Raw genomic sequence first — 16,168 nt, forward strand, 5'->3', positions numbered from 1 at the left:
ATCCGCCACACTGTCTCCAGCATTGCTCCCCAGTGTGTCCTCCAGCATTGCCCCCAGTGTGTCCTCCAGCAATCTGCCCCACTGTCTCCAGCATTGCCCCACTGTCTCCAGCATTGCCCCACTGTCCCCAGCATTGCCCCACTGTCCCCAGCAATCTGCCCCACTGTCTCCAGCAATCTGCCCCACTGTCTCCAGCAATCTGCCCCACTGTCTCCAGCAATCTGCCCCCAGTGTGTCCTCCAATCTGCCCCAGTGTCTCCAGCATGTCCCCCAGTGTGTCCTCCAGCATTGCCCCCCAGCAATCTGCCCCACTGTCTCCAGCATTGCCCCCCAGTGTGTCCTCCAGCAATCTGCCCCACTGTCTCCAGCATTGCCCCACAGTCTCCAGCATTTGCCCCACTGTCTCCAGCATTGCCCCACTGTCTCCAGCATTGCCCCACTGTCCCCAGCATTGCCCCACTGTCCCCAGCATTGCCCCACTGTCTCCAGCATTGCCCCACTGTCTCCAGCAATCTGCCCCACTGTCTCCAGCAATCTGCCCCCAGTGTGTCCTCCAATCTGCCCCAGTGTCTCCAGCATTTCCCCCCAGTGTGTCCTCCAGCATTGCCCCCCAGCAATCTGCCCCACTGTCTCTAGCATTGCCCCACTGTCTCCAGCATTGCCCCACTGTCTCCAGCATTGCCCCACTGTCTCCAGCATTGCCCCACTGTCCCCAGCATTGCCCCACTGTCTCCAGCATTGCCCCACTGTCTCCAGCAATCTGCCCCACTGTCTCCAGCAATCTGCCCCCAGTGTGTCCTCCAATCTGCCCCAGTGTCTCCAGCATTTCCCCCCAGTGTGTCCTCCAGCATTGCCCCCCAGCAATCTGCCCACTGTCTCCAGCATTGCCCCCCAGTGTGTCCTCCAGCAATCTGCCCCACTGTCTCCAGCATTGCCCCACTGTCTCCAGCATTGCCCCACTGTCTCCAGCATTGCCCCACTGTCCCCAGCATTGCCCCACTGTCTCCAGCATTGCCCCACTGTCTCCAGCAATCTGCCCCACTGTCTCCAGCAATCTGCCCCCAGTGTGTCCTCCAATCTGCCCCACTGTCTCCAGCAATCTGCCCCACTGTCTCCAGCATTGCCCCCAGTGTGTCCTCCAGCAATCTGCCCCAGTGTGTCCTCCAGCATTGCCCTCAGTGTGTCCTCCAACCTGCCCCAGTGTGTCCAGCATTGCCCCCCAGTGTGTCCTCCAGCATTGCCCCCCAGTGTGTCCTCCAGCATTGCCCCCAGTGTGTCCTCCAACCTGCCCCAGTGTCTCCAGCATTGCCCCCCAGTGTGTCCTCCCTCCAGCATTGCCCCCCAGTGTGTCCACAGTCCACCGTTTAACTGATCAAAAAAAAAAAACAGTCTCCTCACCTGTCCACGCTCCCGGCGGCGAGCTCCCTTCTGCAGTGCACACTCGCCGGCGACTGACAATGACGTCAGACGCCGGCGACGTGTGCGCTGCGGCCGGCTTCAGCCGCCAGCCTCCAATTGGCTGGCGGCTGTTGTTGTTAACTATTGACGTGCGGGCGCGCGCCCGCACATAAATAGGAGACCGCTGCAGCGCCGGAAGGGGCCCGGTGAGCAGATGAGAAGGGGCCCGATGCAGGCCCCCTCTCTCTGCCCACCGGGTCCGGGGGCACATAAACGCCGCCCGGCGGGCATTCACAGATGATTTTCAGAGGGTTAATCTGTGCGGTAGCCCAGGGCCCCCCCAGACCACTGGGCCCTGTGCTACCGCCCATATTGACCCTCTGATAATCCGCCCCTGTTAGCAGCAGTAAGATGGCGGTCGGTGGGAACGCCCCTTTATAGCCCCTGTGACGCAGCAGACAGCAAGCCAATCACTGCAATGCCCTTCTCTAAGATGGTGGGGACCAGGACCTATGTCATCACGCTGCCCACACTCTGCATCCACCTTCATTGGCTGAGAAATGGCGCTTTTGAAAATGAACGATCCGTTTCGCTCAACCCTAGCCACCACTAGGGGGAGCCAACAGCAAGTGTTGAACTCCAAGAAAAGTATGAATATCTGTATGTAATGTGCTGCCTCTAGTGGTGGCTGTAAGTAAATGCTAATGAAAGCAACAAAAGCACAACACTATACTACTACACTATATTATCCTCTGCTGATTTCTCTCTTTGTATTTCACTTGCAAGTTCCAATCCTGTTTGACTCTCTTTTGTGTTCCACACATTTACCCTCATACAGAAGGCGACTGTCCAAATCCAGGAATTCCCATCGGAGCTACAAAAGTAGGCACTTCCTACAAGATTGAGCACAAAGTGACGTATAAATGCCATCAGAATCTTCGTATGTTCGGCTCTAAGGAAAGAGTGTGTATGGAGAACAAGCGTTGGTCCGGGGCAGAACCGTCCTGCCGAAGTAAGATCATGTACTGTTTATGGAATAAGCTGTTCGACTTGTGTAGTTTTCCATTATTCATCTTTTACTTTTCCTAATCCATTTGTCTTATCCTACAATTACCCTGCCTGAATTTTTGGGCTAATATGATATACAGGTCCTTCTCAAAAAATTAGCATATAGTGTTAAATTTCATTATTTACCATAATGTAATGATTACAATTAAACTTTCATATATTATAGATTCATTATCCACCAACTGAAATTTGTCAGGTCTTTTATTGTTTTAATACTGATGATTTTGGCATACAACTCCTGATAACCCCAAAAACCTGTCTCAATAAATTAGCATATTTCACCCATCCAATCAAATAAAAGTGTTTTTTAATAACAAACAAAAAAACCAACAAATAATAATGTTCAGTTATGCACTCAATACTTGGTCGGGAATCCTTTGGCAGAAATGACTGCTTCAATGCGGCGTGGCATGGAGGCAATCAGCCTGTGACACTGCTGAGATGTTATGGAGGCCCAGGATGCTTCAATAGCGGCCTTAAGCTCATCCAGAGTGTTGGGTCTTGCGTCTCTCAACTTTCTCTTCACAATATCCCACAGATTCTCTATGGGGTTCAGGTCAGGAGAGTTGGCAGGCCAATTGAGCACAGTAATACCATGGTCAGTAAACCATTTACCAGTGGTTTTGGCACTGTGAGCAGGTGCCAGGTCGTGCTGAAAAATGAAATCTTCATCTCCATAAAGCATTTCAGCCGATGGAAGCATGAAGTGCTCCAAAATCTCCTGATAGCTAGCTGCATTGACCCTGCCCTTGATGAAACACAGTGGACCAACACCAGCAGCTGACATGGCACCCCACACCATCACTGACTGTGGGTACTTGACACTGGACTTCAGGCATTTTGGCATTTCCTTCTCCCCAGTCTTCCTCCAGACTCTGGCACCTTGATTTCCGAATGACATGCAAAATTTACTTTCATCAGAAAAAAGTACTTGGGACCACTTAGCAACAGTCCAGTGCTGCTTCTCTGTAGCCCAGGTCAGGCGCCTCTGCCGCTGTTTATGGTTCAAAAGTGGCTTTACCTGGGGAATGCGGCACCTGTAGCCCATTTCCTGCACACGCCTGTGCACGGTGGCTCTGGATGTTTCCACACCAGACTCAGTCCACTGCTTCCTCAGGTTCCCCAAGGTCTGGAATCGGTCCTTCTCCACGATCTTCCTCAGGGTCCGGTCTCCTCTTCTCGTTGTACAGCGTTTTCTGCCACATTGTTTCCTTCCAACAGACTTACCATTGAGGTGCCTTGATACAGCACTCTGGGAACAGGCTATTTGTTGAGAAATTTCTTTCTGGGTCTTACCCTCTTGCTTGAGGGTGTCAATGATGGCCTTCTTGACATCTGTCAGGTCGCTAGTCTTACCCATGATGGGGGTTTTGAGTAATGAACCAGGCAGGGAGTTTATAAAAGCCTCAGGTATCTTTTGCATGTGTTTAGAGTTAATTAGTTGATTCAGAAGATTAGGGTAATAGGTCGTTTAGAGAACCTTTTCTTGATATGCTAATTTATTGAGACAGGTTTTTTGGGTTATCAGGAGTTGTATGCCAAAATCATCAGTATTAAAACAATAAAAGACCTGACAAATTTCAGTTGGTGGATAATGAATCTATAATATATGAAAGTTTAATTGTAATCATTACATTATGGTAAATAATGAAATTTAACACTATATGCTAATTTTTTGAGAAGGACCTGTACTTGCTTGAGATTAAGTTGAGCTAAAATAAGCAAAAGTGTCTCCATGGTTACAGACTACAAACAAACCCTGTGTAGTCAGATCCTCCTGTGCTAATTTCCACCTTCTGCCTTTTCATTTGGAAAAGAACAAGGATTTCTTTTATAATATCATAAAACCCCTTTAAGTAATAGATCCCGGCTATATGTGTAAGGTGTCTGATATGTCTTTTTCTTCCACAGACTGGTATACATTTGATACCCCCGAGGAAGTGGCAGAAACTTTCTCTTCCTCCCTTTCTGAAACTATTGAATCATCAGACAAAGATAAAGAAGAAGGTAGGAGAACAGTACGCGAACTCTACAATGGGGCGGATACCTATGTTATAGCGGGAGTTGGACTGGCAGTAAACAAGAAATGCTCAAATATTAGATATGGCAGTCAAGCAAGCAGAGCAAACAGGGCTGGGTCCAGGGTCCAGGATTATTTGGCACTCGGGCTTCCTAGGAGGAGAAAGTTGATGTTTAGTTTGCAGTGGGAAAATTTATCTTTCAGTAAATGAGATCATGAAAGGAGTAGATGAGATTTGCCAAGACGAGCCGGAGAAGAAGCGTAGATTAAAGGTTCTGTATTAAAGCAACATCTACAGGATAGGTGAGAGAAGAATGATTAGTGGGGTCAGTCCGATGTGACCACCATCGATCATGAGAAAGGAGGTTCAGCATCCGCCGTGTAAATGGATCTGTAGTGCGCATGCTCATCCTCTGGTTCATTCATGGTGTGGCGGTCACGCATGCGCACTCCCATTTTTATAAATTCATAGAAGAGAATGGAATGGTGGTCATGAATGTCCAATAAGTTATGATAAATAGTATATAATGTCCTATAGATGCTGTTTTGGGGGGATTACCCGTTCAAGGTGTATACTCCTACTTTTAAGACTCATTTTCAGGGAGATGTAGTACTTTTTTTCCGGCATGCCTAGTGCAAGTAAGAAGAATCCCCTGATTCTTATTTGCGATCTGTAGAATAGCAGCAGTTATTACACCTCCCATGTAGGAGGATCCAGGAGATGGGACTGAGCTACTGAGCACGTGTGACCACTGTCACCAGACACCTCAACAGGACGGTCTGAGAACAATCTATAAGATCACCATGATCCCTGTGTAACACTGTCATTGAGACTCAGGAACATTTTGTTAAAAGATATTAATTAAATATATCATGACTGCCCACTCATTCCCACAAGAGAAAAGAAAACAACAAAAGCAAAAATGTAATTGCAAAAAATTCCCATAGAATTAACAAATTAAAGTCTTTTTTTCCCCCAAACTTTGTGATAAAAGAAAAGCTTCTTCCATTCCTTATATAAATAACATTCAAATAGCAATTATCTAGTAAACTGCAAGTAATAACAATTCTTAGAGGACCTTCATGTGCTATTTTTTTAAGATAAGAAACTTAGTCATATACAGTGCCTTGAAAAAGTATTCAAACCCCGTGAACTTCTCAACATTTTTCAAGATAGACCCACAAACTTAAACATATTTTATTGGGGGGTTTATGCGATACCAACACAAAGTTGCAAGTATTTGTGTTGTGTAAAGGAAATTATATGAGGTTTCTAATTATTTTAAAAATATAAATCTGAAAATTTTGATGTGCATTTGTATTCAGCCCCGTGTAGTCTGAAACTTCGAAATTAAATCTTCAGTAACCAATTGAGCTCAGATGTCACATATTTAGTACATTGAGTCCACCTGTGTGTAATTTCTTCTCAGTATAACTACAGCTGTTCTGTGAAGGCCTCCAAGGTTTGAGAACATTAGGGATGAAACAGCATCATGAAGACAGAGGAACACACCAGACAGGTCAGGGATAGAGTTGAAAAGAGTAAAGCAGGGTTAAGTTATAAAAGAAAAAAATAGCCCAAGCTCTGAACATCTCCCAGATCACTGTTCAATCCATCATCTATACAGTTAGGTCCATATATATTTGGACAGAGACAAGATTTTTCTAATTTTGGTTATAGACATTACCACAATGAATTTTAAACAAAACAATTCAGATGCAGTTGAAGTTCAGACTTTCAGCTTTCATTTGAGGGTATCCACATTAAATTGGATGAAGGGTTTAGGAGTTTCAGCTCCTTAACATGTGCCACCCTGTTTTTAAAGGGACCAAAAGTAATTGGACAGATTAAATAATTGTAAAGAAAATGTTCATTTCTAGTACTTGGTTGAAAACCCTTTGTTGGCAATGACTGCCTGAAGTCTTGAACTCATGGACATCACCAGACGCTGTTTCGTCCTTTTTGATGCTCTTCCAGGCCTTCACTGTGGTGGTTTTCAGTTGCTGTTTGTTTGTGGGCCTTTCTGTCTGAAGTTTAGTCTTTAATAAGTCAAACGCATGCTCAATTGGGTTGAGATCAGGTGCTGACTTCACCATTCAAGAATATTCCACTTCTTTGCCTTAATAAACTCCTGGGTTGCTTTGGCTTTATGTTTTGGGTCATTGTCCATCTGTAGTATGAAACCACGACCAATCAGTTTGGCTGCATTTGGCTGGATCTGAGCACACAGTATGGCGGCTCTGAATACTTCAGAATTCATTCGGCTGCTTCTGTCCTGTGTCACATCATCAATAAACGCTAGTGACCCAGTGCCACTGGCAGCCATGCATGCCCGCGCCATCACACTGCCTCTGCCATGTTTTACAGATGATGTGGTATGCTTTGGATCATGAGCTGTACCACGCCTTCGCCATACTTTTCTCTTTCCATCATTCTGGTAGAGGTTGATCTTGGTTTCATCTGTCCAAGCAATGTTCTTCCAGAACTGTGCTGGATTTTTTAGATGTTTTTTGGCAAAGTCCAGTCTCGCCTTTTTCTTCTTGATGCTTATGAGTGGCTGCACCGTGCAGTGAACCCTCTGTATTTACTTTCATGCGGTCTTCTCTTTATGGTAGATTTGGATATTGATACGCCGACCTCCTGGAGAGTGTTGTTCACTTGGTTGGCTGTTGTGAAGGGGTTTCTCTTGACCATGGAGATTATTCTGCGATCATCCACCATTGTTGTCTTACGTGGGCGCCCAGGTCTTTTTGCATTGATGAGTTCACCAGTGCTTTCTCTTTCTCAGGATGTACCAAACTGTTGATTTTGCCACTCCGAATATTGTAGCAATTTCTTGGATGGGTTTTTCCTGTTTTTGCAGCTTAAGGATGGCTTGTTTCACCTGCATGGAGAGCTCCTTTGTCCGCATGTTTATTTGACAGCAAAACCTTCCAAATGCAAGCACCACACCTCAGATCAACTCCAGGGCTTGTATCTGCTTAATTGAGAATGACATAACGAAGGGATTGCCCATATCTGTCCATGAAATAGCCTTGTAGTCAATTGTCCAATTACTTTTGGTCCCTTTAAAAACAGGGTGGCACATGATAAAGAGTTGAAACTCCTAAACCTGTCATCCAATTTTAATGTGGATACCGTCAAATGAAAGCTGAAAGTCTGAACTTCAACTGCATCTGAATTGTTTTGTTTAAAATTCATTGTGGCAATGTCTATAACCAAAATTAGAAAAATGTTGTCTCTGTCCAAATATATATGGACCTAACTGTAAATGGAAAACGTATGGCACAACTGCAAACCTACCAAGACATGGCCGTCCACCTAAACTGACATCTCAAGCAAGGAGAGCACTAATTAGAGAAACAGCCAAGAGGCACATGAACACTATGGAGGAGCTGCAGAGATCCACAGCTCAGGTGGGAGAATCTGTCCACAGTACAACTATTGGCCATGTACTCCACAAATCTGACCTTTATGGAAGAGTAGCAAGACGAAATTCATTGTTGAAAGCAAACCATAAGAAGTCCTGTTTGTAGTTTGCAAAAAGCCATGTAGGGGAACACAGCATGTGGCAGAAGGTGCTCTGGTCAAATCAGAGCAAAGTAGAAGTTTTTGGTCTAAATGAAAAATGGTATGTGTGGCGGAAAACAAAAACTGCACATCACCCTGAAAACACCATCCCCACAGTAATTCATGTTGGTGGCAGCATCCTGCTGTAGGGAGGCTTTTTTTCAGGGACAGAAGAGGTGGTTATTGTTGATGGGAAGATGGATGAAGCTAAATACAGGACAATCCTGGATGAAAACCTGTTAGAGACTCAAAAAGACTTGAGACTGGGGCACAGGCTCACCTTCCAGCAGGACAACTACCTTGAACATCCTGCTGGAGCTACAATGGAGGGTTTATATTAAAGCATATTCATGTGTGTGACTGGTGTGTGACTGGCCCAAAGTTCAGACCTAAATCCCAGAGAATCTGTGACAAGACGTGAAAATTGCTGATCACAGATGTCTCCATCCAATCTCACTGAACGACACAGAGTGTACAAAGGAGAAGGAGCAAACATGTCACCTCTATATGTGGAAATCTGGAAGAGACAGACCCCAGCAAACTGCAGCAGTAATTGCAGGGGAAGGTGGTCCTACAAAGTATTTACTCAAGGGGGTGGAATACAAATGCATGTCACAATTTTCAAATTTATATTTTTAAAATATTTTTTTTAAAAATCTATCATTCCACAAATACTTGCTACCTTCTGCTGCATTATTATCTTGTGAGCCAGCCCCCTCCACCTTTGTAAAGACCGTAAAAATTAGCCCTAAAGATAAAGGCCCTTATAGCTGGAACCCTATAGGGGATTCTAAATAATACAAATAAATAAAACACAAAATTCAAGGGGGAAGCGGGAATAAGATAAGAGCAAAAACTAGACACTTTTGACCTGGTGACGGGTCTCTTAAGGTGATAGATTTGGGTCATACTGGTTTCTATTGGCACACTAGATGGGCGAGCCATTGAGGAGGTGCTCTACTGTAAGCATTTTACTTTCCGCAGATTAAAAGGGTCCCCCGAGGGCCACCGCTCATATTAGGACAGATATACAGATCCTGACACTTCTTTTATTTTTCACATAGGGGAGGCTGTTCGTAAAATAGGAGTGAAAGAAGGAGGTCTCATGAACATCTTCATTATCATCGATGCCTCTAAAAGCGTCGGACCAAAAAACTTTGAAATCGCGAAGGATATCAGTGAAGTGTTCATAGAAAAGGTACGGAGAATATATGTAGACGGTCGCTACCCTCTTAGGCTACTTTATACAGGACCTGTGTGATAATGGCTCACCTTCTGCTGTCCAGCAATGTAACTATACCATATAGTGCCATACAAGTGTGCCGCCTTATGTTATAATATGTAATACTGCCATACAGTTATACAGTGCTACTACCACCATACACTGCAAATAATGCACCGTGCAGTAATTGTGCCAACAATGTATATGTACCGTGACACATCCTAAAGGAGTTTGTATCAGGTACTATAGAGGATAGGGCATAACTTATTGACAGCAGAGGGTACCACCCATCACAAAAACAGGGCTTTCCCGAGTCTCGTCTGAATGAAGCAGAGGTTAAGCATGATCACCTCCGCTCCATTCATTCTTTATGGTATTATTGCATGAGTCCAGCACTATCAATAGGGGATAAGATCTATTTGGCACAACCCCTGACTACACAATATAAAATTGATTTTTGTTGTTGCAATCCTTAGGTGGTAGCATATCGCACTACAGCACCTGATGTGCTTGTGTTGGATGTTTTTCTTGTTAAAAAGGCCTTCATCTTTCAATCCTACCCCACGGGCCAAGACATACTATATGAAAAATATGGGAGATTAGTGTCACGTGAAATACACAACCAGGACTCGCTACAAATTCATGCAGCTTCTTTAATGTTGCTGTAGCCCTCTTGGCAGCCTACCGAACCAATTTTCTTCTTGTATTTTCACCAATTTATGAGGGACGTCTAATTCTAGGTAAAGTCACTCTTGGTGCCAAATTTAAGCCACTTCTTCATGACAGTTTTCAGTGTCCCATTGTATATCTAATGCCTTGGAAACATTTTTGTAACCTTTTCCTGAATAATAACTTACAACAGTGAGATCCCTTTGCCATGTTGTCAGCTGTTTACAGCTTTTGCTGTACAACCAGGAGTTGCCAGAAATTCATGCAGCTTCTTTAATGTTGCTGTAGCTCTCTTGGCAGCATACTGAAACCAATTTTCTTCTTGGATTTTCATCAGTTTTTGAGGGACGTCTAGTTCAATGTAAAGTCACTCTTGGTGCCAAATTTAAGCCACTTCTTCGTGACAGTTTTCAGTGTCCCATTATACAGGTCTGGCAAAAATTAAGAGACCACCACATCAAAACCCTGTCATGGGCAGCCAAATCTCCAGACCTGAACCCCATTGAAAACCTCTGGAATGTAATCAAGAGGATGATGGATAGTCACAAGCCATCAAACAAAGAAGAACAACTTACATTTTTACACCAGAAGCAGTGTGACAGACTGGTGGAAAGCATGCCAAGACGCATGAAAGCTGTGATTACAAATCATGGTTATTCCACAAAATATTGATTTCTGAACTCTTCCTGAGTTAAAACATTAGTATTATTGTTTCTAAATGATTATAAACTTGTTTTCTTTGCATTATTTGAGGTCTGAAATACCTGTTTTTTTTAAATTTTTACCATTTTTCTTTGTCAGAAAAAAATACAAAATTTATTGCTTGGAAATTCGGAGACATGTTCTCATCAGTTTTTTTTTTAGAATAAATGAACAAATTACATTTTACTCAAAAATATACCTATAAAGAGAAAAAAACAGACAAACTGAACATTTTGCAGTGGCCTCTTAATTTTTGCCAGAGCTGTACAGTATATCTAATGCCTTGGAAATATTTTTGTAACCTTTTCCTGAATAATAACTTACAACAGTGAGATCCCTTTGCTGTGTTGTCAGCTGTTTATGGCTTCTCCTGTAAAATGCAACTAAGAAAATACTAAGAAAATTCTAACAGAACAGCTAAAGTTTATGTGAGGTTAATCAGAATCTTTGTAAATGATTGTGGCCGTGTACTGACTACTATGTAACATGAATTTACATGTGATTGGATTCTGAACACAACCACATCCCATAGGATGGTGTTTACACTTATACACCCACCATATTTTAGTTTTGTTATTTTTATCTCCCTCCTCAAAATGATTTCAGTTTGTTTCTCATTGGATTTGTACAAATTATGGGCGACATTAAATGTGAAAAACGTTCTGAAATGATTCTTCTCAGTATGTTTTTTTTATTACGTGACCTGGCATTTTAACAGGGGTGTACAGACCTTTTATATTGATTCATATATCAATATCTGTTACAGATATCCAGCTTTGACTTTACCCCTCGCTATGCTGTCATCTCATACGCATCATTTGCCAAACCCATTATGCTACTGTCTGATGATGACAGTGTGGACGCGGACGCGGTCATCGAGAGGATTAAAGCGTTTAAGTACACAGGTAATGGACCTCACGTCACCTTCCCAATAACTTAATTATATAAAAAAAGCACAAAAGCTAGCACACTATTGAATAATAATTGAAGACATATTATAATTTAGAGAACCCATGTCCATACAAGCCAGTACATAAGGGTTCATTCATACAAGAGGAAAATAAATGTCACAAGCCCCCTACATATAATAAACTAGAACCCTTTAGTGCCTTTCATTTGACAGTAAAGGTTGTTTAGCCCCATTATTTAACCTATTAAATAAATGAATAAATAATTTTAAAAATTTGACATGGGTTCCCCACTAATTTTGATAACCAGCCAAGGTAAAGCAGACAGCTGCAGATTTATGTTATCAGGCTGGGGAGGTCCATGGTTAATTGTCCCTTCCCAGCATAAAAATACCAGCCCACAGCTGCTACATAATTGGCACATCACATGAGATACGCCAATTCTGGTGCTTTGCCTGGATCTTCCCAATTGCCCTGGTACGATGGCACTCGGAGTATTGATAGTTGAGGTTGATGACAGCTGTGATTTGTCAAAAATCAGAGCTGCTATCAACCCCTGGGTTTAGTAATGGAGAGGTGTCTATTAGACCCCCCATTACTAACCCAATATTTAAAAATAAAAAGACACACACAACAGGTCCCCATTGTCCAGGGAATCCGCCGTAGTCCACCGACTACTGGGTTATTAATGGGGGTATCTGATAGACACCTCTCCATTACTAACCCCAGAGGTTGATGGCAGCTATGATTTTCGAGAAATCACAGCTGTCATCAACCCCAACTATCATTACCCCGATTGCCATCACCCCAGGGCAATCCAGAAGAGCCAGGCAAAGCACCAGAATTGGCGCATCTCATGTAACCCGTCAATTCTGGGGTGGCTCAGAATTGTATTTTTAGGCTGAGAAGGGCCCGATAACCATAGACCTTCCCAGCCTTATAATTTAAGCTCATAGCTGTCTTCTTTACCTTGGCTGGTTATCAAAAAATAGGGGGGACCCCACTTATTTTTAAATGTATTTATTTATTTATGTATTTAATATATTAAGTAAGGCGACACACTCTACTGTATATCTGTATATAAGATTGCTTTATTAGATTGTAAACTAGCTTTAAATTACATAGAGAATTACAGTATGTAAAAGATGATGTTAAAAACGAACTGCATGTAGAGCAGATGCTAGGTGAGAAAAATCGCATTGCGCTCTCATGACACTTTTCCTACTTTTCTGGTTCAAGTACGGACTGGTTTTTTATACGAAGCAAAAACACAAAAATTTACCTTGGTTTAGTGGGTATACATACAGCACATTATCGCATGTTTACTTTGGCCATAAAGCATAAAGGACCTACAAGAAGCAAAATAAGCATAAAGCCTGCTGTAACTAAATAAGTAAAAAGCAAAAGTGCATCTAAATAACACAGGGTTCTTAGTAATACTCTTTTTGATCAAAAATAGCATAAAAGCCGTCCCACCATCGACAAGGTGACCCTGATCGGGACGGTCCTACGGTGTCTAATATTAAAAACCTTATGGTTTTCTATGCTTTATGGCCAATGTGAACATGTGCTGCATGTATACCAACTTAAACCAAGCTCAGTTTTTATGCTTTTTCTTTGTATTTTTGCATTCTGTGCAAGCCGGGGTGTGGCCTCCCTCCCTTGAGATGAAAACTACATTTAAGAACTTCTCTAGACTGGTGTCCACAGGTAGGGACTCGGTCCTTTTGTCAGCCCTTATTCACACACTGAGGTCAACTCTGACACATGGTAAGGTTTTTAATATTAGATAGCGTAGGACCATCCCGATCAGGGTTACCTTGTCGACGATGGGATGGCTTTTATGCTATATTTTTTTTAATCAAAAACTGTATTACTAAGAACCCTGTGTTATTTAGATACACATTTCCTTTTTTTCTTATTTAGTTACAGCAAGGTATATTTTGCTTCTTGTAGGTTTTTTGCGACTTTTTTATACGGTAGTGTAACTCCAGCCTAAAGGCGTGTGGCGACGAGATGATAGAGAGTCTTTCGTTCTGGAGGACTCGTCCTGTCCTGCGTTACACAGACGATCCATTCATCTGAATGGACACAACGTAATACTTATGTTGCCCTGTGGTGGCATTGCAGGAAAACGAACCACTTCTTGCCACAAATAACAAGTGGTAATAACTGAAGATCCCAGCATTGTCTAAGAGACCCTCCTAACAAGTAGATGTAGTACAAAGTGTGTTATCTTCTCTATAATAACCCTTTAAATCACCCTTCCACTCCTGAAGTGATGAGCTTTCCATAATAAGCTTGATACAAAGCTAACATGTATAAATCTGTATTTTTTTTTTTCCAAAAAGCACATGCAGATAAACAGGGAACGAATACTCGGGCTGCCCTGAATGAAACTCACAATATGTTGTCACTGGAAAATACGAGAGATCCCAAAAAGTTCCTGGAAACAAGAAATATAATCCTGCTGATGACAGATGGCAAGTATCGGGTCACAGATAGTCCTTCAGATCTCTAGTGAAAGTATTAGTCAGTGCTTAATCCTTGTCTACTTCAGCTTCTAGTCAGTGATCCCTCTTCCTCCTAAAATTTTTCGCCAAAGGATCATGGGGCGGGCTAGGCTGTGACCGTATAATAGGTCCTAAATGTCCAGCAGAGGACAACCCCTTTCGGTAGTAGCTTTGGAGACAATCACTTACATTTTCTTATAGGTTGATAAAAAAAGTAAATACATTTTATTCCTTTTCGATTAAGTGATGTGTGCAATAACAGCTAGAAATGAATGAATCTGCCAAATTTCAAATTTGACAGAAAATTCGATTGACATCAAATTTTTGGATGGAAATTGAATAATCCTTACTATGCTTACTTGTGACCCAAGAGTATAATAAATGTAGTAGAAGAGTTTACTCTTGAGGCTGACGCCATAGACCACTTGGCTATCTTGACAAACTGCGCCCTGATTGCCACAACTGTTCCTGCTTTATACTCACCTCTCCCCATCCCTCACCTGTTGCTCTACACAACTCTCTACCATGTCCAGTTCTCTTTTAGAAGCCTACGGTCCTCTTCTATCTCGACACTGGTCTTCTGCGCTGATATAGCCTTGCAACATTTTGAGGCCTAGTGAGTAATTAGGCCCCACGCGCAGTCATGAAGTGTGTCGCCCCGAGTAATCATCAAGGTCTAATCAGTGTTGGAGGTGTCAAAGACCATTGTGACATTGAAAGAGGACCATAGGTACCCAGAAGAGGATCAGATGACCAGGCGGGGGCTGTGCTGGGGTACAAGTGAGTGGCTGGAAGGGCAAAATATTATATTATTTTATTGTCCTCTTCCTGTTCCTTTACAATTCAGCATAATGGCTGCTGTCCATGGCCTCTTCGGACCCTAGAGCATAACACACGTAAGGTTTAAAAAGGAAAAAAGATTATACTCGTCTCTTCCTGGCCCTCGCCTGTTCTTTCACGCTGGTCCCAGCCTGGTCGTCCAGTCTTCTTATAATTGCCTTTGGTCCTCTTTTGCCTTCACATTGGTCGGCCTTTAATGCTGAGTAGCCCTTGCATCGTCATGAGTAGAGCCTAGTTAATGACTAGGCCTCAATCGATATTATGTAGTGTGTTTCCCTAAAACATCGAGAGGAGAAAATGGTCAGGAGTGAAGCTGTAATACAAAGGGGGTGAGAGTGGTGAATATAAAGCGTTTAATCCCTTCCCTACCATTTAGAATCACAATTTTTATTTGTAAAATTAGAAGCTAATTTGATCATAATGCATTTTTTTTTAGTAGTGCACATTTTCTGAATAGATGAAGGATGACTCCTCAAATCATTTCATCTGTTATGTCCAAAGAACTCAGATCTGATGCTCAGCTTATCAAATTCTTCAGACTTTTGAAATTTTCAGTCAGTGCTTTATCCTCACCTTAAAGCCAATGTTTTACATCTCCACAAACACATTCAACATCATTGTCTCTTCTTCACGACAACCATCTTTCCCCTCCTTAGGAAAGCACAATATGGGAGGAGACCCTACTGTGGAGATCAAGAGGATCAGAGAAATTCTGAACATCAGGAAGGACAATAAGCGGGAAGATTATCTAGGTATGGAATATATATGTTATGGTACCTGTGTCTCGTTTCAGTAGACTGTGATGAAAGCCACTATCAGGCATGAAGATCCTACAATTCAGCAGCAATGTTGGGTAAAGAGTTGTCCGATACAAAAGTCCGGGGAGAAGACAAATATATTTCATTGCCACTTCTGTTTTCTCTATTACATTACACACATTACTCGTCAGTGTCACCGTCACTGTATCTTTTGTACCTGGTGATCAAGTGAAATCCAGATCATCTCTGTGTCTTTGTGGTTCTTTGGTGACAAAGACCGTAAACGCCAGGGAATAATCATATTATATCCAAATGACTAACGTCTTATGGCCACAACGTCTATAGGACTTTGAACTAAAAAGGCTATGCACCAAAACAATTGGACGCCGGCAAGATACAGTTTTGGTGGCTGTCTCCCCCTCCCATACATTTCCTCCGTGTCCATGGAAAATATGTTGATAATTTACATTATATTAATATCTATCTATATAATCGTCTA

At 42.7% G+C, this 16,168-nt stretch overlaps 1 protein-coding gene across 1 annotated transcript in view; it reads left to right on the forward strand.

Annotated features, from left to right (window-relative positions):
- LOC138661588 (complement factor B-like) overlaps window positions 1-16,168 on the forward strand; it is an 87,085-nt gene that overhangs the window by 40,783 nt on the left and 30,134 nt on the right. Inside the window, exons 4-9 of the mRNA XM_069746404.1 lie at window positions 2,237-2,410; window positions 4,378-4,473; window positions 9,122-9,255; window positions 11,417-11,555; window positions 13,910-14,041; window positions 15,568-15,663. Coding sequence (XP_069602505.1) covers window positions 2,237-2,410; window positions 4,378-4,473; window positions 9,122-9,255; window positions 11,417-11,555; window positions 13,910-14,041; window positions 15,568-15,663 — 771 coding nt within the window. The remainder of the gene's footprint in view (window positions 1-2,236; window positions 2,411-4,377; window positions 4,474-9,121; window positions 9,256-11,416; window positions 11,556-13,909; window positions 14,042-15,567; window positions 15,664-16,168) is intronic.

Source organism: Ranitomeya imitator, chromosome 2 (genome assembly GCF_032444005.1).
Source record: "Ranitomeya imitator isolate aRanImi1 chromosome 2, aRanImi1.pri, whole genome shotgun sequence".
Lineage (NCBI taxonomy): Eukaryota > Metazoa > Chordata > Amphibia > Anura > Dendrobatidae > Ranitomeya > Ranitomeya imitator.